General features: G+C 47.0%; 2 protein-coding genes across 3 annotated transcripts in view; both read left to right on the top strand.

The window, feature by feature from the left end:
- TMPRSS7 (transmembrane serine protease 7) overlaps window positions 1-1,579 on the top strand; it is a 31,695-nt gene extending 30,116 nt beyond the window's left edge. For both annotated transcript variants that reach the window (XM_041773942.1, XM_041773950.1), the window contains one exon: window positions 1,409-1,579. In XM_041773942.1, coding sequence (XP_041629876.1) covers window positions 1,409-1,579 — 171 coding nt within the window. The remainder of the gene's footprint in view (window positions 1-1,408) is intronic.
- A 6,482-nt stretch (window positions 1,580-8,061) lies between these two features.
- Window positions 8,062-20,454, top strand: part of C1H3orf52 (chromosome 1 C3orf52 homolog) — a 31,341-nt gene continuing 18,948 nt past the window's right edge. The window contains exons 1-2 of the mRNA XM_041773770.1: window positions 8,062-9,162; window positions 14,417-14,546. Coding sequence (XP_041629704.1) covers window positions 8,278-9,162; window positions 14,417-14,546 — 1,015 coding nt within the window. The 5' untranslated portion in view covers window positions 8,062-8,277. The remainder of the gene's footprint in view (window positions 9,163-14,416; window positions 14,547-20,454) is intronic.

Here is a 20,454-nt window from a genome sequence, read left to right as displayed (position 1 = left end):
GCTGGGGGAAGGGAAAGAGGAGTGGGAGAGGTGATGGAGGACACTCATTTTATGCCTCTGATAAGGCCTCCCGACAGCGGTAAAGTTGGAGTTCATCTTCCTGGGGACGTTTCTAGGTCTCAGATTCCAATCTATGCAGATAGCTATGATTGCCAAAAAAGTGAACAGATGATTTAGAGGATGGAGAGGGCTGTGGCAGCTGTTCCCACATCTCTCCACAATCTTAGCCACCATGCCACAAAGGCTCATTTTATTATAATAATGGATTTTATCTTCTGAGCTCCTATTCTCTGGCAAGCACAGTGCTAGATCCTTTACATAAATGCAGTCAAGTTTTTCTTTCATGCCCATTTTACAGAAAAGGAAACAGGGACACAGAGAGGGTAAGCAAATTACCCAAAGTCACACAGCTAGTAAGTAAATGCCTGAGCTGGAATGGGAACCCCTATCTCTCTAATGCTAAAGCTCCTATGTTTTGGCTGCTTCCTGAGACTAGTCAGTTATACAGTCCTCTTCCACGTAGTCACCAGAGTTTACAGGTCAAGTTAGACTTAGTACAGCTGGTGTGGCAATAATTAAAATAAAGAGCCCAGTTTCTCTACTAGTCAGAATTTACCTAATCAGGGTTCGAATTGGGGAGTGGGATTCAGGGGCAGATTCAGAATGTTTTTTTTTTTTTATCTTTGCCTCTAGCTAAGTTGCAGCTTTACCTGTCCTCCAGACTAGAAACATAAAGCCCAGATGTTATAATTTAAAGGATGACACTATGGGAATTATGTTTAAACTTTGAATTAGTTTTGCCTTTGCTTTGTGGAGTTGAGTTATCAGAAGGGACTCTCAAATGAGGGTGATTTGTCCGCGATGGCTATGGCCCAGTGAGCTATAGGGATTACCCGGAGTTAACCAAGTGGGGCCTCTTCTGGAACCAGCCACTCAGTTTGCACGGCCCAGAGGCAGAGGTCAACTTTCCAAGATGACTGTGCCTCATAAGGTTGTTGTCAGGGCTAAAAGACCCAAAACAGTGTTTGGCAGACATCTCATGCTAAATAAATGTTAGCCATTATTACTATTACTACTACTACTATGGCCACCTCCGCTACTATTGAGGTTTGTTCTTTGTTTGGGGTTTGTGAGAGCTGTTTCCCCTACAGGAATATTCTAAAGATATTCTCAGCCAGAGGATTACATTTCTTGTGATAAATGCAGCTTTTTGATTTTAGGAAGAAGAGTTCTAAAATGACATTAGAAGCTCACATTATTTCCTGACTCTTCTCTAAACTGCATTGTAATTAGCCAAGCAAAAACTTTCCAGAATGGGAGTTTTGATACAGTCCATTAGACTCATTATTGACAAAATTGGTGCTCACGGGAGAAAGGCACTTCATACTTGCATTCTCTTCCTGTGTAGGGAGATTCAGGTGGACCTTTATCTTGTCGAAGAACCAGTGATGGACAATGGATTTTGACTGGCATCGTTAGCTGGGGACATGGATGTGGAAGACCAAACTTTCCTGGTGTTTACACAAGAGTGTCAAACTTTGTTCCCTGGATTCATAAATATGTCCCTTCTCTTTTGTAAAAGTGCAAGTTGGAGTTTTGACTATGATTTCTGTGACAGATTCTTTAAAAAAGAATTCAGTAATTATCCTTAAAATGAGACCCAATTTTTTTTCGTCTGTAAATTTCAGCTTGCATACATTTAGTATTTATCGAATGACAAAGAGTTTTACATGTATTTTATTCCATGAAAAAATGCCTCAAGGGTAGAGCTGTATTCATCTTTAAGCATCAAAAGGTCATTGATTCAGAAATGGAGGAAACCTAAAGTAAAGTCATGAATCAAGACTCTAAAATAAGATAAGAAATAGGTGAGTTGCTCAGAAATCCATTCTTTAACTTATGTTTCTATTCAAGATATGGATATTTATGAAGATTAAGGAAAAACTGATTTATTGATATAAAAATTTCCATTAAAAATTCCTGATTTCAGTGTTCTAATAAAATAAATGCACAAAAATGTCTCCTTTATAAATGTAAATAAACCCAAGCTCAGTTATTGACAAAGGGAATTCCTGAACTGTTGGTTTCCATTCCAATTTTGTCTAACCACATCATAACAAGCTTTCTTCAGCCACGGCACAGGGTAATATCGTGTACAGAAAAACCAATCAACTAACCAACAAAATTGATGGTAATCTTCACTAAAGTCATGGAATGAAACATCATGGCAGTTCGGTTGAAAGCACTTACATGGGATTTAAGGAATTGTGATAATGCTGGTCAGCAGTCAAATGATAAAGGAATTTTTAGATGATTGTTTTGAAAGTCAAAATCTTCAGAAATATTATCATTTGGCTTCTGATTTTTTTTTAAAATAAAACTCCAATGGCCTAGACTTACTTCTGTTATCAGGGCATTATAATACCCAACGTAGTTGTAAACCTGTAGTACATGCTCAATACATCACAGTTATTGATTTATTTGATCTTGATTTAGAGGGTTTCAACTTGATCTCAGAATAAGCTTTCCATTAACAGAGGCCAGACTTCACAATACCTCTCTCTGATGAGGTAAAAACAGCAGGAAGAAAAATGATATTATTTGTTTTCCCTGGGACAAAGTCAAAGGAGTAATAACAATACTATTTTTTATTTTTTATTTATTTATTTGTTTGTTTATTTATTTATTTATTCATGAGAGACCTAGAGAGAGAGGCAGAGACATAGGCAGAGGGAGAAGCAGAGAGCCTGATGCGGGACTGGATCCCCAGACAGGGGATCACACCCTGAGCTGAAGGCAGATGCTCAACCACTGAGCCACCTAGGCCTCCCAACAATGCTCCTTTTAAGTAGGGTCCACAATAATGAAAATCGTTTTCATGGGGCCTCAGAAGAGGCCTTAATGTAAGGATTACATTACATCCTTAATTACATCCTTAATGTAAGGAGAGAGAGAGAGCAAAAGGGGTCATTCCCAGGATCCGATAGAAAAACTGAAATGTGGATTTAATATCCCTGAACTAGTGAATGATTTCCAGTTCACAGGACATATTTCGATTTGCCAAAAGACTGGTTCTCTCAGATAAAAGACACAACATTTTAATGATACCTTTCTGAACAGGTCCCTAAGAATTCAGTAAACCCGCTGTAGCATAGTACAATTCAGGGTGTCAAGTGCACCACCTGAGTCACAATGGGACTTAGCTACTAAATCCACTATGGAGAAGAACAAATTAGGCGGATGGTTCTTAAAACCTGGGTTTATTTTGCCCGGGATTGCCATGACCTAGGTACAAGGTGAATTGTACTTTTTATTCATGGTTGGTTCTAAGGAGATTTACTATTTAAAAATATCACCAACATCTTGCATAAGTTTGTGATCGCAGTTAGGAGATGAAGGAGGCCTGGAATGATCTATTAGATTCATCACAGGGAATTTTTTCCAAACCACATGTAAGGGCTACCATTGTATGCACTTGCTTGCACAAATGTGAGTGTACCGTGTTCCTCAGGTGTGCAGGGGTGGGGAAAAGCTTCAGAAACACCAACCTGACTTACTTGGCCGTTTTATGCCAAGATGCCAGGGAGACATGGAACTATATACTTTATTCTTACAAAAGTGTGAATAGAGGCAAATCCAAAGACTGTTTAGTTGGCAGAATGGAATGGCCTCTATAAACCAAGACAGGAACATTTTTATGTGCCAGACTCCTGGGCACTCTTGCTCTCCTTCACAGTGTCTTCAAATCTGCAAAATGTAACATCACAAACCAACCATTTCTCAATTGTGTCCTGCTTGATTAGTCTGAGAGGCTGACCCAACTGCCTACGTGTACAGTAGTAGCACTTGTCACCTGACAAACATATGGATACACACTGGCTGTGTTTTCAAGAGGCACAGACCTGTTTGAAGGTAATCAGATGCTTTGGTACTTTGGTGATGTCACTTAGATGATGTTACTTTATTTTTTGGTTTATACAATAATCATTTGGGAAATTATTTGCTCTCAAAGGAGAGATGGAGAAAGAAGAGTGAGTACTATGACAAGTAAAGCAAAATTGAAAATCTATACTGGTCGGTGAGTCTTGGCAACAAGTAGGTTTTAATTTTTTAACGTTACTTACATTTTACTCTTTAAAATAATAATTTGAGACTATATTAAAAATTATTTGTGCAAAAAACAATATACTTTAAAAAACATGTTTGAATGACTTTATGAAAGAACAGTATCTTTTAAAAAACTACCTCTATGAAGAAATGGCAAAAACAAATCTCTTTTTTTGGGGTTGGGGGGGAACAAAAACAAATCGATGTAGAATTTGGTTTCTCACCCAAAAATCTTTCAAGAAGTGTTTCATCTAAATCTGGGTTTAACCTCAAAGGAGAAACATTTCTTTCTAATTCATTCTGAATCCTTCATTTACAGTCAGACTGACTGGTAGGATGAAAAAGTCCTCAAGAAGAGATTGGGACACTTATCTACATTCAAGATCAGCTCTCTGGAGATTAAGAAATTTGCAGTTATCAGAAATCAGGAACAAGTTGCAAGTAAGCATTTAAGTAGTTCGGGTAATATAGGGAGGTGTCAGCAAGTGTCAGTGACTAAGAAAATGTGACAGGATCGGAACACAAATCAGTATCAAAAAAAAATCTATTGAATCAAAGACTATTGCTGGCTGCTAAGGGTTGGAGGTGGGTGGGTATTAGTTACAGTCACAGAAAGTAAGGGAATATTTACTGAGACCCTGTCATTTGTCCGGCACAGAAATAAACGCTTTACTCTAATTACTTCATTTAATTGTCATTACTAGGTAGAAATGATTTTATAGTGATGAAGAAGCTTGGGGCACGTGGGTGGCTCAGTCAGCTAAGCATCCAACTCGGTTTTAGCTCAGGTGGGGAGATCAAGCCCCACATTGGGAATTAAGATTCTCTCTCTCCATCTCTTTATGTCCACCTCCCTGCTCGTGGGCCTGCTCTAAAAAAAAGAAGCTCATAGATATTAAATTTGTGCCCAGGAGCACATAGTAGTGAGAGTCCTAAATCTATTTGTCTTTAAAACCTATGTTACCATAAAGACACCAACTGTCTGCAAGGGTTATGTTTATGGAATTCTAGAAATGCATCCTAATCTAGATTAGGGATTACATAAACCCTGCTTGGCACTACTCAGAAAGCATTAGGAGATCTGGTGCAGAGTGTTTGTGATGGTAAACAGTAGCTTTTTGATCCTCTGGAGGATGAAGGAGAGTTTAAGCATTGATTCCTGGGGAAACCAGGTTGGGGAAAGGGCTACAATTCATCTGACACAGGGAGGGAATGTCCCACTGAGACTAAGCTCCTGCAGTCAAACCAGAGAACCTGTGAGAAAGGTTATTTGGGCCCTGGGTAAGGATGGGGGTCAGGGTTTGAGGGGTCTTTGTGACTCTAGTTGGGGTTTCAGGCCTGGGCCTAGCAAACCATCGTTGCTGGGAATACCATCCTATCATTCTAACTCACCAACATTTATATAGGGCGACATAGGGCTAAGCACCGGGAATTTATAGATACTTCAAGGAGCTTAAACAGTAGTAAAAAATTACTGCTCATACTTCACGTTAGCCACTCTGGCTGCTTGACTGATTCTCAGACAGACAAACCGAACAGGCTCCAGTTTACAGTCCTTATCCTGAACTTCCGTCTTCTTTCCGCACAGCACAGCTACAGTCCTTATCACCTTTAACTCTTGGTTCGAATTTCACATGGATGAGGAATAACTGGCATGTAACATGGTATTGGTTTCATGTGTACAACATAATGATTCGATATTTGTGTAAATGATCACCAAATAAGTCTAGTTAATGTCCATCCCCACCCACAGGGTTTTTTTTTTTTTTTTTCTCCTGATGAGAACTTTTTTTTTTAAAGATTTTATTCATTTATTCATGAGAGGAACAGAGAGAGAGAGAGAGAGGCAGAGACACAGGCAGAGGGAGAAGCAGGCTCCATGCAAGGAGCCCGATGTGGGACTTGATCCCGGGACTTTGGGACCATGCTCTGGGCCAAAGGCAGGCACCAAACCACTGAGCCACCCAGGGATCCCCCTGATGAGAACTTTTTAAGATCTACTCTCTTAGCACCTTTCAAATATGTAACACATATTTTATTTTTATTTTTTTAAAAATTTTTTATTGGTGTTCAATTTACCTGTAACACATATTTTAAACTGTAGTCGCCATGCTGAACATTGCATCCTCATGTCCTATTTATTCCACCTTCTTGATGGGGCCTGAGGTGATTGCCCTATTTATAATTGTATCTCCTCTTAACCCTAACCTTCACTACTAGACATTCCAGCCTCCCTTACTCTGCTTTATTTTTTTTTCCGATGCATAAGGCATTTCAAACATTCTAGAAAGAAGACTGCTTAAGTTAGTTTCCCCTCACTAAATATAAGCCTCACGTTGGCAGTGATTTTATTTTATTTATGTATCTCTTCAGACCTATATCAAGCACCCAGAAGAATGTTTGACACATGGTAGGCACTCAGTACTACTTGTTGAATTAAATTGGACTAAATCTGATGCATTTGGCATAAGTACAATGTGTACTGGTCGCAGAGAAGAGTGTAGATCACTCCTGGTGGAGGAGGCAAGTCAGGGAAGGGTTAGTGGAAAAAGTATGTCTCAGCTAGAATTTAAAGATGAATGGGAATTGTCCATGCAGAAAGTGGGTAAGAAAAAATTGTAAGCAGAGGGAGCATCACATACATTTAAGTGGGGGCGGGGGCACCTGGGTGCCTCGGTGGTTGAGCGTCTGCCTTTGGCTCATGTCATGATCCCCGGGTCCCGGGATGGAGTTCCTTGTCGGGCTCCCTTCAGGGAGTCTGCTTCTCCCTCTGCCTGTGTCTCTGCCTCTATCTGTGTGTCTCTCATGAATAAATAAAATCTTCAATTACAAAAGCCCAAAGAAGTGGGGGTGGCCCTAGAGTGGGATGGGTGAGGGCCAGCCTGGAAGAGGAAGCTGATCAGACAAGAGAAGTGTCCTGACTGCTGAATGTCTGAGAAGGAAGACAGGATGTCAGTTGTAGGGAAACATACGGTGCAGATTCTCTTTCTCTTCATACCCCATTTTCATTTTCTTCTGTTACCAATGGGAGTCAAGGAAAGGACAGTGGCAGGTGGGGGGGGGGGGTCAGTGTTTATTCCTGTCTGTTTCCTTCTTGCTAGGCTGCAGCCCCTACAGACACCAACTGTCTGCAAGGGTTATGTCACTACAGATCCTAGCAGCAGGACCCTCTTTAAAGGTTCCAGTTTCTTTTTTTTTTCCAGATTATTTATTTATTTATTTATTTATTTATTTATTTATTTATTTAGCCAGAGAAGGGATTTAGGGGGAGAGGGGAGGCAGAGGGAAAGACTCTCCAGCAGACTCCATGCTGAGCATGGAGCTTGAGGCTGGCTGGATTCCAGGACCCCCAGATTATGACCTGAGCCAAAGCCAAGAGTCAGAGGCTCAACAGACTGAGCCACCCAGGCGCCCTGAGGGCAGGCAGCTGGGGTCCAGGTAATCTGGTGCCAGGGGAGAGACAACTAGAGACCCAATATTTAGGAAGGCTCTGACCAGTAGGCATTGAGGATGTCAGACTTTGGGACACGAGTCAGCATCTTCTGAAGTGAAGTTTATTTAAGTGCATCCTGTGTGCACCTCAGACTGGTCTCAATAGCTTTTGAGGGGGGGGGGGGCAAGCCGGCTCTGAACACAGCCTTAAGAGGATCCACCCACATTTGTGCTTAGCAAACATAATTCCAGGCTCGGCAAACCAGAAGTTGTGGACTATGGATGGTGTGGGAGTGTGTTGTTGGGGATGAGGGGGTGTCTGTGACTCCTCACAGGCCCATAATCATAAGCGTCTGTGAATGTTTCCTACGTGCCAGTCACTGCCGAGAGCTTGACTGCCCCTCGACTCTTTTAATCCTGGCAACAGTCCCATTAATGTAGGTGCTTCCCCGAGGCCAAGTTTCCAGATGAGAAAACCGGTAGGAGAGAGAAGCTCCAGGTGTCACCTAGGATCCTGCGACAGGGGATCAAGCTGGGCAGGGAGGCCTGGTCCTGGGCCTGCCCTCTCCTGGACCCCTGGACCTGGGGGGGCGGGGCTGTGCTCCTGCGCGGTCTTCATCTCCAGCGGCTCAGCACCTTGCACGATGCTCTGCACGCTGGGGGTGACCTGTCGGGGGGCGGGGAGGGGGGGCTGTGTCCCATGTGGTCTTCATCTCCAGAGGCTCAGCACCTCGCACGATGGCGGGGGTGGGGGGTGACCTGGGGGTGGGTGGGTGCTGTGCTCCCGTGCGGTCTTCATCTCCAGCGGCTCAGCACCTTGCAAGATGCTCTGCACGCCAGGGGTGGCCTGTCGGGGTGCGGGGGGTGTGCTGTGTCCCGTGTGGTCTTCATCTCCAGCGGCTCAGCACCTTGCACGATGCTCGGCTCCCCGGGGGTGACCTGGGGTGCGGGGCTGTGTCCCGTGTGGTCTTCATCCCCAGCAGCTCAGCGCCTCGCACGATGGCCCGCACGCCGCGGGTGCTTCCTCGTTACCTGTCGATGCAACGAACGACGTACTCGGGACCGCAGAGCGGGGCCGCGCGGGGGGGGGGGAGGCAGCGGCCCCTCGGGACGTGGGCGAGGGTCGCCGGGGGCGCGGCGCCGCGGGGTGGGTCCGGGCCGCAGCCGCCACCGAGCGGGGCCTCGGCTCAGCCTCGGCTTCGGATCGGCGCGGGCAGGGAGGGGCCGGGCGGCAGCGCCCCGGACAAACCAGAAAAACCGCCTCCTGGGCGCCGCGGCTCTCCCCGCCCGCGAGCCCCGCGCCGCCCCGCCCGCCGCCCGAGGTCGCCCCGCCCGCCGCCCGAGGTCGGCCCGCCGCGCCCGCCGCAGGGGGAGGGGAGGGGAGGGGCGGGGCGGGGCGGGGTGCGAGCGGCGGGAGCCCGTGTGGACTCTGCCCTGCGTGCGTGCGCGCTGCTGCCGCGGGCTGCTCGGCCTCCTCCGCCGTCCATGGAAGGGCCCAGATCCCCGTCGCCGGGGGAAGACCTGGAGCTCCTGGCGCTCGGGGGGCCGGCGGACGAGCAGAAGCCCCTCAATGGCACCGTGCAGGTGGTCCCTGTCTCGGGCGAGGAGCCCCGCCCGGCCCAGGTAAGGGCGCGCCCCGGACGCTTCTCCCGGCTGCAGAGGGAACCTCCAGGGACAGAGGCGGTTTCCAGAGCTCTGGGACTTGGGATCCCGCCTTTCTTTCTGCAGCCGGGGGAACCGGAGGCACAGACGGGGTCTTCCTCTCCTTCCTGGGCTGCCCCGCCTCCCCAGCCCCACCCCGCGGCTCACATCCCCTGGACGCGCACAGCCTACCTCCCCCCCCCCCCATCTGCCCAAGACACAGGCAAGAGGCGAGTGTGAACTTGCCCCGCTCAGCTGATGGGAAGTGAGTTCACAGGTGTTTGTCCCCAGACTGTGCCTCAGTCGCTCTCCCTGCTCTGGGTCTCCAGGGGAGCCGGTGGTGTGCAGGCTGAGCTCTCTTGGGAACAGTGTTGTTCTCAGCAAATGCTTAGAAAACAGCAGAGACTTTGAATCCACAGCCCTCTACCTTCTGATGAACCCCTGCCGCTGGCTTGAGGTTTTCGGGGTGCTCCAAGCTCCCCAGATGGATGGCTCCAACCTGATCTTCCTAGGTCCCACTTCTCCACCCCTTCCCCTTTGACTCCTCATCCCGTTGATTCCAGGGATAAGCAAGGACATCAAAAAGGGAGAGCATTGCTTTTGCTTCCACATTGATTCCTGGAAAGACTGGAGCGTCTGCTTTCCTAAGCACCTGTAGGTGCCCTGGAGACTGACTTGGGACTTTATGTTTGAATGATAGAGGAACACCGTGGAAGAATGAAGGTGGTGGGCGAGGGGTGGGGGTGACTGGGTGACGGGCACTGAGGGGGGCACTTGATGGGATGAGCACTGGGTGTTATTCTATATGTTGGCAAATTGAACACCAATAAATATATATATATATATATATATATATATATATATATATAAAGAAGAATGAAGGTTGAGGAAGATGCTCTGTTCTCTGTGCAGGGGCCACAGCTGTGGGCTGGCTGTGTCGGTCCTTCAAGGCAGGGTCCAGGAATGGATTTGAGAACACTTGCTTCCTGGAAGGTAGATCCATGCCACACCAACGACTCCTGGGACTGAATCCAGCGATAGGGGTTTTGGTGACAATTTCACCACTAAAAGGTGAAATTGCTCTGTGGCAAGGTGCCGAGGTCTGTATGTTCCCCGCAGTCAAATGGTTAAGGTAAAGTGGGTAGCCGGGCTTCCCTGGGAGGCCTGGGCATGCTTCGCTGGAAACAGATTGAGTAGGAGAACGTGTCACGTGTATGTAGGGCATCAGTATTTTATAATTGTTTAGTGCCTACCCAGGAGAGATTGCTCTTTCATGTTCTAATTACTTCCTCAACAGCCAGCTGTACACTGAGAGCCTAGACTTCCTTGTGAATTAGCTTTGTAGGTCACCAATTAGGAGAAACTAGAATGGCGTGAAGGTGAAGGGTTGCATGAGCACCTGGGGGGCATTCAAATATTTGAACAGGAAACATTTAAAAAGGGGGGGATCCTCATTTAATGTGTTAATCGTTCTCTTTGGTTCCATAGAATAAATTGAAGTGTATTTTTTTTAAAAGATTTATTTATCTATGTATTGAGAGAGAGAGAGAGAGGGAGAGCATGCACACGCACAATCAGGGGGACGGGCTGGGGGAGAAAGAGAATCTCAAGAGGGCTCCACGCCCAGCTTGGGACCTTTGGGAAGAAGATAGCCCACCTCATGGGTGACTTCCTGGTTGGAAGGGATTATCTGGGAGAGTCTACGAAGGCAGTGGAAAGAATTTCTTTCCCTTGCTTATTCTGGGCTTGGAACGTGAGGGGAAATTAGCCCCATTGCTAGGTATTGCTTAGAATTTAGGACAAGAATGAGCTGGATTTTCAGTGTGTGGACAAGTGGATTAAATCCCACAATGAGATTATAAAGTAGAGCTTTTCTTACATGCTAAGAAAATTTTTCTGGATGTATATAACATCTGCTCCTAATAGAGACAAAAAAGAAGAAAAGCCTTTGTATCCAAGAGAGAAGTAACCCTGCCATTGTCTCAGAGCCCTATGTCATGTATTTGGATCCTTATCTGAAGAGGAATGTGACTGTTTGGGGGACTGTTTGGAGGAAAGCCACAAAAATTCTCCAGCCATATAATGCAATCCTAGAATATAAGATGTAGTTCGCAAAAATCTCTGGGAAGTACCCTGCAGAAAAACCTGCCCGTGGCGTCTCCTCCTGACCTAGAACTTGGGCATGAGAGAAAGAAGATGCTAATGAAGGAGGCAGTGTTGTGTCTTTGTGATCTGGTTTTTAGGGGAGTCTCAGCACAGGTGCCACACACCTAGTGTATCGGGGGGCTCTTCACTCCCAGGACACAGTTCCTGGGGGAACTTCTTAAAAATACAAATTTCTTGGTCAACACTCATGTGCAGAGTTGAAAGTAATTTATTCCTAGGGTGAGAGTAAGCGGATGGAATCCTTCCCCATGACTTAAAGTCTGTGAAGACTCCCTTAGGGCTTAAAGTCTGTGTCTCTCCCCTAGGGCTGATGGCAGAGGGTGAGGCTGTAGGTTGGCCGCTTTCAGCTGGATGGGAAGAGGCATTTCCTACAGGCAAGGGCTGTGTCCCTGGGAGGTGACCATCCCTAGGGAGTCACAGTAATGGTCCCCTTATACCACCAGGGTCCTAGCTTATTATTTCTAAGGGGAAACATACTTGAAGGCACAAGAGGCCAAAGAGGTTCACCGACTCTCATTTTGCGGCTCATCTGAGACTCCAGCCCCTTTCGTTTTGCACTAATCTTAGTGTCCGGGCTGCCCCTTGTAGAAGGACTGAGTAGGGCAGGAGGTCATTTTGTTCTCACGAGCTCTGTAAGTAGGAAGATACGTTTCTGTTCCCTGGGAAGTTGAAGATTCCTTGTACTGGGACGTTTTCCCTCATGTGCCTTATTGAGCCCTTGGCTCTGGTGGCTCTGGCGCGGTTTTCAGCCTGGGGGCGGGGGTGAGAGGTGGCCCTGTCCTTGGACTCCAGAAACACACTTACCTCAAGAGCAGTCTCCTCTGTCCACGTGTTCCCTTTATTACTCCTGTCACACCGGAACCGAAGAGGCTCCGAAGTGTGACCTCTACTCTGCAATTCCTCAAAGTGCCTTCTTAAAAATTCTAGAACCCTGCTATGACTCAGCGACACACACGAATTCAGTGCTCAATACCTGAATGAGCCACAGATGTGGGTTTATAAGAACGAGGAAGTTTAAGAACCACCCTCCTTCTATCTGGTTTCAGTTTACCTTGGAAGATAGGCTGGTATCTGTTTATATTTGAACATGAAACCAGACAAAGCAGGGACAAATGAGCAGTGTGGACAGCTCACGTCCTGGGGGATCTCTCCATGGGTGACGTGGCAGGAAGCCTCTGCAAACGGAGAGGTCTGACCTGGCTCCTGGAGAGTGATGGGGCTTCAGAACGGAAGTCTCAACCCTGATAAAGCGCCTGATTCACTCTGGGAGGCTCAAAATACAGACTGGACAGGGGGGTGGTGTGCACCTGGGCGGCTCGGTCGGTTAGGTATCTGCCTTCCGTCCAGGTCATGATCTCAGGGTCCTGGGATCGAGTCCTGCATCAAGTCTGCTTCTCCCTCTCCCCCTGCCCCTGCCTCTCTCCCTCAAATGAATAAAGAAAAAAAAAATAACATTAAAGACTGGGGCCTACCCCACCTCCTCTACAATCTGGTCCCCTGTGTCCAGGTAGGGCCTAGCTGTGTGCATTTAAGTTCCTCCTCTGCTGGATTCTGATGTGCAGCCAGGCTTGGGAACCTCTCGCTGAGCAAGGTTGAACCGTAGTCCTAAAGTGAACGATTTCCTTTCCTCGTGGCCATCACGCCGCAATCAGGATGGGAGAGAAAGTGAACCAGGTGCCAGTTCGGGGCAAGGCCGCAGAAGTGCTGCTCTGTGGGCCTGGAGAACACTGAGTAATGATGCCTCCCACGTGTTGGGTTCCTAATCTTTGTTTAGCAGGTGCCTCACGTACGCGATCTAGTTTGTACAACAGCCCTGTGAGCTAGCTTTCTTATTTTTACAGTTGATGATGTTGGAGCTCAGTCACTTGCGGAATGAGCCAGTTGCTTGGCTTCTACGTGTGAGAGGGAATGCCTCTATAGAAACACCTTTTCCCCATCGTGGCCCAAGGTGTCTGTGTGGGAATTCCGTATTGGCTCAGGGGGAAGCAGGGGCACGAGGTGGCCCCGAGTGGTGGCACCCCCGTGGTAGCCAGGCTCGCTCATAACCCAGAGCTCTGCACGGTGACGCAGGGGGTGGTGGACAAAAGGTGCCAGCTTTGCAGTGACCCGCAGCGGGGATCCGCCCTGGCCACTCTCTCACTGCACCTTGGAGATGAGCTAATGGGTCCCTTGCAGGCCTGTTAGACCAAAATGAGATGGTGTTGGCGGTCAGTTGACCGTGGCAGGTCGTAGCCTTACTCCACCCACTGCAGCTCCCATCCTTCTTTCCTTTGGTTTCCCATCCCAGGCCCTAATTACGTGGTGTGGGGCACAGCGGTAGCGCCTTCACCTTTTCTTGGTGCGCCCACTCTAAACCATACATCCTTTTGCTCTTCAGTCTTCAGCTCAGCTCTTGTGCTCCAAAACCTTCCATAGGTCCCCAGCACACACCTGGGGTGGGTCCAGACAGCTCTGGCAGCATCGAAAACCCTCTGGAGTATCCTCCAGCCTTTCACCGTCCCTAATCTTAACAATCATTACTCACCTCTGGAGCCCTACAGTCCCATCAGAGGGGCCTCTTGGCCAACTCCGTTTTGAATCAGCATTGAGGATGCTCCCTCCTGGCTTTGGAATGCCTTTCTCCATCCATCCTTCAAAATCCTGCCTTTCCCTCCCACCTTAGAGCTCCCAGGGTATTTTCTACCTCATATTTAAAAAAAAACATATTTATTTGAGAGAGAGGGAGGGCACATGTGCGTGCAAGCAGTGGGGGTAGAGGGGGGAGAAGAGGGGGGGGAGGGAGAGGGAGAAGCAGACTCTTCTAAGCAGGGAGGCTAAGCAGGGAGCCAGACTCTGGGCTCCATCCCAGGATCCTGGGGTCATGACCTGAGCCACCGACTGAGCCACCCAGAGCCCCTCCCTCACTCTTGTGTGGGGTTCCATTCTGCTTCTTTGTAAACCTCACTGTGGAGTGTGGGCCCTGGACAGCAGGATCCTGCTGCCTTCATTTCGGTATCACTGGCGCTTTGCAAACCTTCAGAAGTGCTTCCCGAAACCAGTCACCGCCTCACAGTGTCCCTCTGCTTTCCAGGCCAACGAGGAGAACCCTTGGAGCTCCTGTAATAAGAAACTGATTGGGAAGTGCAAACTGTGGATGGTCATCGCCTCTGTTTTCGTAGGTCTCATTGTAGTGATCATCGTAAGCTTGTGTCTTAGTGGAGGTAAGAGGATTGAAACAGGACTGAGGCGACGCATTTCAAGAACTTCTTTAATGTTTGTTTATGACTTACATCCATATGGAAGATGTGCTCATTGCTATTTCATGATTTATAATATGAATTTAAAACTGGTTTTAATTCACATTAAAAATTTGGGACTTTGGGATTGTTGTATGGGTGGTAGCTATCCATGGTCCTTTGTTTTATTTCATTTTTTTGTTTGTTTAATAAGCTCTGAAAGAAGTCTGGAGACCAGTGTTTTACTTTAAATAATCTGCTCACAGGATCTTGAAGATTACTTAAGCTTTAGCTTAAACACTAATTTGTATTTTATTGTGTCTCTACACCTGCTTATTTGAAAGTTTCTTCTTCTCAGTTGTTTCACGAAATAATCGTTGTACTTCATCTGATATACCTAGTCCATTATTATAATGATAAATAATGAATAGCCCATTTGAAAGCATCTTAAAAACTTTATGGAACCATGTATCTATGTGATGTCATTACTTTAACTTATTTTGGAAATACCTTCATTATATTTGTGTTGTATGTGTTTACAAGGCAGACTTGAATCAGATTCTTTTTAATAAACCCAATATTGGATGAGAAACCCCTGAGTCTCTCCAGAAGAGGTTCTGGGAAATTTCTTCAGGAACTACAGTTGCCCTTCACCTCCTGTCCCTTCTCCCAGTCTCTTCCTCTCCTCTCAAGGTTTTAAAGTCCATGAAGAAATAGGAAAATATTTTTTTTAAGATTTTATTTATTTATTCATAGAGACACAGAAAAAGAGGGGGAGAGAGAGGCAGAGACACAGGCAGAGGGAGAAGCAGGCTCCATGCAGGGACCCTGACGTGGGACTCGTCCTGGGTCTCCAGGATCACACCCTGGGCTGAAGGTGCCACTAAACCGCTGAGCCACCCGGGCTGCCCAGAAATAGGAAAATCTGATGACATATGCCAACCTCCAGTGTGTGAGTTTCTCAGGCAGGTGCCATGGTTGCTTAGTTACCTAGGGCAGAGTTGAGGTGACATGACGGTGATCCTTTGAGGCCACAGGCTGGTTTCGAGGTAGGGAGAAGTTGGTAAGGGGTGCTACACCTCCTCCAAAATGCTGAGGATAAGAGTTTTGATGTGAGCCTTCATACTCCCTCTTCCCATCAACTCCCACTCCTGGGTGTTGAAACTGAAGTTGAGCCATGCAACCTTTTCCCATCGCAATTAGGTGGTGCTATCCTGAACATTGGCTTATTTGTCTGTTGGCGTCTGGGGCCTATAACCAAGGACGATGCAACAGATCCGGCTGGTTTATTTTTTTATTTTATTTTTTTAAAGATTTTATTTATTTATTCATGGGAGACACACACACAGAGAGAGAGAGAGAGAGAGAGAGGCAGAGACACAGGCAGAGGGAGAAGCAGGCTCCATGAAGGGAGCCCGATGTGGGACTCGATCCCGGGTCCCCAGGATCACGCCCTGGGCTGAAGGCAGATGCTTAACTGCTGAGCCACCCAGGCGTCCCGGTCCAGGATTAATATTCTATTAAGATCCGGTTTAATATTCAGGATTCTAGAGCACAAGACCCAAGAGCTGTCTTCCATTCTCAGAAATCATCGGACCTCTTCACCGCACCACAGCAATCTGCAGAGGAAAGGAGTCCATTTCCTTCCATAGTTTCTCAAGGGGTGTGAGAGTTCATAGGACAATATTCAGGGAAGAACTCTGTAACACTTGTAGTAGCAAACTTCATTTTCCATTTGGTTATAAGACTGTATTTGCAAATGCTAATGCTGTAAAGAGATTTGCAGACTTGCACATTTTTTTAAATTGGAGAAATACTTTTACTTTATGCGGCACCTCAGCCCTCAGGGGGTTTGTGCCTTTGGGGGGGAGTCATGGTAGGTGGTATAGGAGTGGGGTTGGGGGGATGCAATAGGTAAAAGGGGTGGGGACAGGGCTCCCCTCCTTGACAGTCCCAGCCTCACCCAGAGTGGCTCCGTAGGTTCTTCTGGGATGACAGTAAGCAATGATTGGCCATTGCCTACTTGGCAAGCCTCTGTGATAGGAATCGAATTTATAGAGCTTCTGAGTGTGTGGAAAACACTGCTGGCTGGAAAAGCTCAGTGTTGGGAGAGTTAAGGACTGCGCGTATGGCTGGCTTCATTGAGAAGTGAGGTTTCGGGACACCTGGGTGGCTCAGCGGTTGAGCATCTACCTTCAGCTCAGGGCGTGATCCTGGAGTCCTGGGATCGAGTCCCACACTGGGCTCCCTGCCTGGAGCCTGCTTCTCCCTCTGCCTGTGTCTCTGCCTCTCTCTCTGTGTATCTCATGAATAAATAAATAAAATCTTTTTTTTTTTACATTTTTAAAATTTAAATTAAATTTGCCAGCATGTAGTATAACACGCAGTGCTCATCCCATCAAGTGCCCTCCTCAGTGCCCATCACGCAGTTACCCCATTGCAATAAATAAAATCCTAACCAAAAAAGTGAGGTTCCTCAGGAGCTCTTGCCCTTTTGCCCTTTTGCCTCCTCCTTCCTCTCCCCCAGCTCCTCACTCTCCCATCACAGGGCTCTGTAGTAGCTGCGGCTCAGAGGCTGAGGTGTTAATAACCGTGGAGCTGGAGTGGACACAGAAGTGGACCATGAACGGGTCCCAGTTAGAAGGGGGAACGAGTTGAGGAGGGGACAGTGGGGTGCCCAGAGTGAAGTGTTCGGTGCAGAGGTATATCTTGTCGCTGACACTGCTGAGGACCACCGTCCACCCTGGTCTGGTTTATTATCGCTAAGTTTCTACAAACTGTACACCGTTAACTGCCTGCATCTGGGGTGGGTGTCCCACCGCTCTGCCCTTGGCGTGCCATTGAAGTGATGGCAAATTCAGGACCATGGCTCAGCTCAAGGCGCTGAGCTGGGGCTGCACCCACACTGTGCAGGAGAGGCTTATGGTAGACAGTGAAATCTTTTTAAAGCGTCCAATTTGGGGAGCAAAGCCCAGGGAATCCTGTTGAGTCTGGAGGCTTGGTTTTGTCTTCAGTTCATGAGGGAAAAGATAATGATGGCTTCTCTTTGTCTCCCTAAAGAAGTATAAATTCCTTGATGTAAATGGAAAGGAGAAAAAAAAAAAAAAAAGCCTTCGCCTCTCTCTCAAAGTCATCTTTCTGGGTAATTTGGAGGACCAGTTAATTAAGCATCCTGTGGGGTTCTTCTGCCTTTTTCACCGATTTGCCCCAGCCAGGGAGGGGAGAGGAGCACCCCTAGTAATGAAACCCCTACTGGAGTGGGCAAAGTATTTTAAATATTATAAAAGCCAAACTGCGACAGGTAGGTGGATACTTAGAGATATAATTTAAAGGTGATCAGAGTTAACACTCCAAGGACCCTTATGTGATATTCCCCAGCATTATGGCTTTCTGTCTGACTTCTGAGCTCTCTTCCCATACAGGTTTTTCCTAGAGTGGGAACGCTACGGTACTGAGATAGAGCCAGGGACTTCACAAGGGCCATTGGTTGGATTGTTTTGCCTTTGAGCTGGGTGTAAGAGCCACGGTTTATGCTGTCACAGTGTGTTGGCAGGCAGACAGGTTGCACAGGGCAGTGCTCCCTGATGTAGGGTGACTCATGGGAAAACCCCTGGCGGACAGCATTAGCAAACAAGCCAGGTCCTTGGGGTAGGAACTTGGCAAAACTCTAGGCCCTGTTCCTTGAAGTTTCCTTGTGTTTTCACCTGTTTTCTTTCCCTCCAATCTCCTATGTTTCTCCACCTTCCCAGGACCAACCTCTTCACCTGTGCTCTCCATAGGACCCTCTCCATCTTCTCCCGAGCCACGGACATTCAGATATCTCCATGTCTCACTAAGCATCTTCAGGCTCTTCTCAACTTGGGCCTCTTCCAATGTGTTGGTTAGCATGGTCTGCCCTTCAAAACTTTCTTCCGTCGGAATCCTGCTCCTTCATTTGAGGAATTTTTTTCTCTTGAACTTTTTTCACTGGCAAACTTCTAGAAACGGAGGTCTGCATTTGGATCTGGCCTCCTGCTCACTCCTAACCCATTGGTTCCAAGTTGTATTTCCCGAGGTTAGCAGTAATTGCTTGAGCGCGAAGCCCAGTGGCCTTTCCCACATCCCTGCCCTACTTGCAGCCTTCAGCTCTGTTGAGTGTGTTGTACTCTTTGGGTCTAGAGAACTCCTGGACCTTACGTCTCCTGCTGTTTCTGCCCTTGGCGTCCACATGTGGTGCATGAGGCTTGTCTTCACACACTGCATCCTTTGCCTTGAGGATCTCATTTACTGCCAAGGCAGCAGCCACCCCTCTTGCATGTGACTCGTAGAGCTGCATCCACACACTTTTCTTGGGATTTAGTCATACTCTTTGTTGAAGATCTCTACCTGGCAATAACCACCTCAGTCATTGCATGAAACTATTTGTTTGTATCCCCTTCTTCTCCAGTTAGCTCACTCTTTATAGTTTCATAGTCAAGCTCTAGCTCTGGCACCCTTCCATTTTTGCAACTTCGGGCAAATTCTTTCAGACACTCCCCCACCTTGGCCTCAGGTTCCACATTTGTAAAATATAAAAAAATCACTGAATCTGAGTCTGTAAATGGACCTTGACTCTCCTGCTTACTAGCTCAATTGACCTGAACAAATTATGCATTTTCTCGAAGGTTCAGCATCTTCATTTAAAAGTGAAAACATCAAAATGTAACTCAGAGGGTTGATTTTTAAAATTTATTTAAAAGAGTGTGTGTGTGTGTGTGTGTGTGTGTGTGTGTGTGTGGAGGGGCAGGTGGAGAGGGAGAAGCAGAGCCATGTGGGGCTCGTTCCCAGGACACTGAGATCATGACCTGAGCCAAAGGCAGATGCTTAACTGACTGAGCCACCCAGGCACCTGATGGGGTTGATTTGAGCAATTCTCAAGTGCATAGCTGAGTGTACATAACGCTTGGTTACAGCAGCTATTTTTCTTGTTGTCTGGGCCTGTTATCTTGAACTGTTTCTGATCCCTTCTTGTCTCCTGTATCTAGGTAGTGGCCAAACCTCACCCAGTCTTATCCAATCATTCCTTGGTAGTGTCTTGATAGCAACTTTCATCAGTACCTGCCTACTTCCTGCGGGGCACCCTGCCGAATACTTTTATGTGTTGGTCTCCACGTTTCCCATCTCCATGGACATGTTGATATTTGTGCTGAGAAAACAGCCTCAGAGACTTAAGTGACTGGCTCAGATTCCATGGCTAAGAACTATTAGCCAACACTGAGGTCCAAACGAAGTCTGGCTACCGGGAAAGCCAGCTGTTTTTGCCATCGCAGGCTTTCCCCTTCCCTCCTCCTTCCTTCTAGGTGCCACTGCCCTTCGGTCAAAATCAGTCTCTCCCAATCCTATGTCTAGTGGCCTCTCTGCCTCATCTCTCCCAGTTAGTTCCCTTTCTTCCCACCCATCACCAGATTTTCCTCCACTTCTTTCCTGGGAGACGTTTGACAACCTCCATCATCTCCTGAACACATCTGGCATTTCAGAGTACTCTTTGCAAGGAATTCCAAACGCGGCGGGGGAGGGGGATGGCTTTTGTTATGTTAACAACAATAGGAGGATCAAGGCAAATAAAGCAATGACAGTAACAAACAAAAAAAGTAGGATACAAATTACCTTTTCATTAAGACTTAAAAGACTTTTAAAAAATTATTTATTTGACAGAGAGAGAGAGAGAGAGAGAATGAGTGAGAGAGCATGTGCAGGGGGAGGGGCAGAGCCAGAGGGAGAAGCAGATGCTCCCAATGGAGGGCTTGATCCCAGAGCCCTGAGATCATGACCTGAGCCCAAGGCAGGTGCTTAACCATCTGAGCCACCCAGGTGCTCCAACACTTAAAATATATAACATAAAATGTGGGGGGAAACTCATTGATTAAAGGGTTAG

Source organism: Vulpes lagopus, chromosome 1 (assembly GCF_018345385.1).
Source record: "Vulpes lagopus strain Blue_001 chromosome 1, ASM1834538v1, whole genome shotgun sequence".
Lineage (NCBI taxonomy): Eukaryota > Metazoa > Chordata > Mammalia > Carnivora > Canidae > Vulpes > Vulpes lagopus.
Note: the sequence above shows the minus strand (reverse complement) of the source record. Positions and strands in the feature narration are given on the sequence as shown.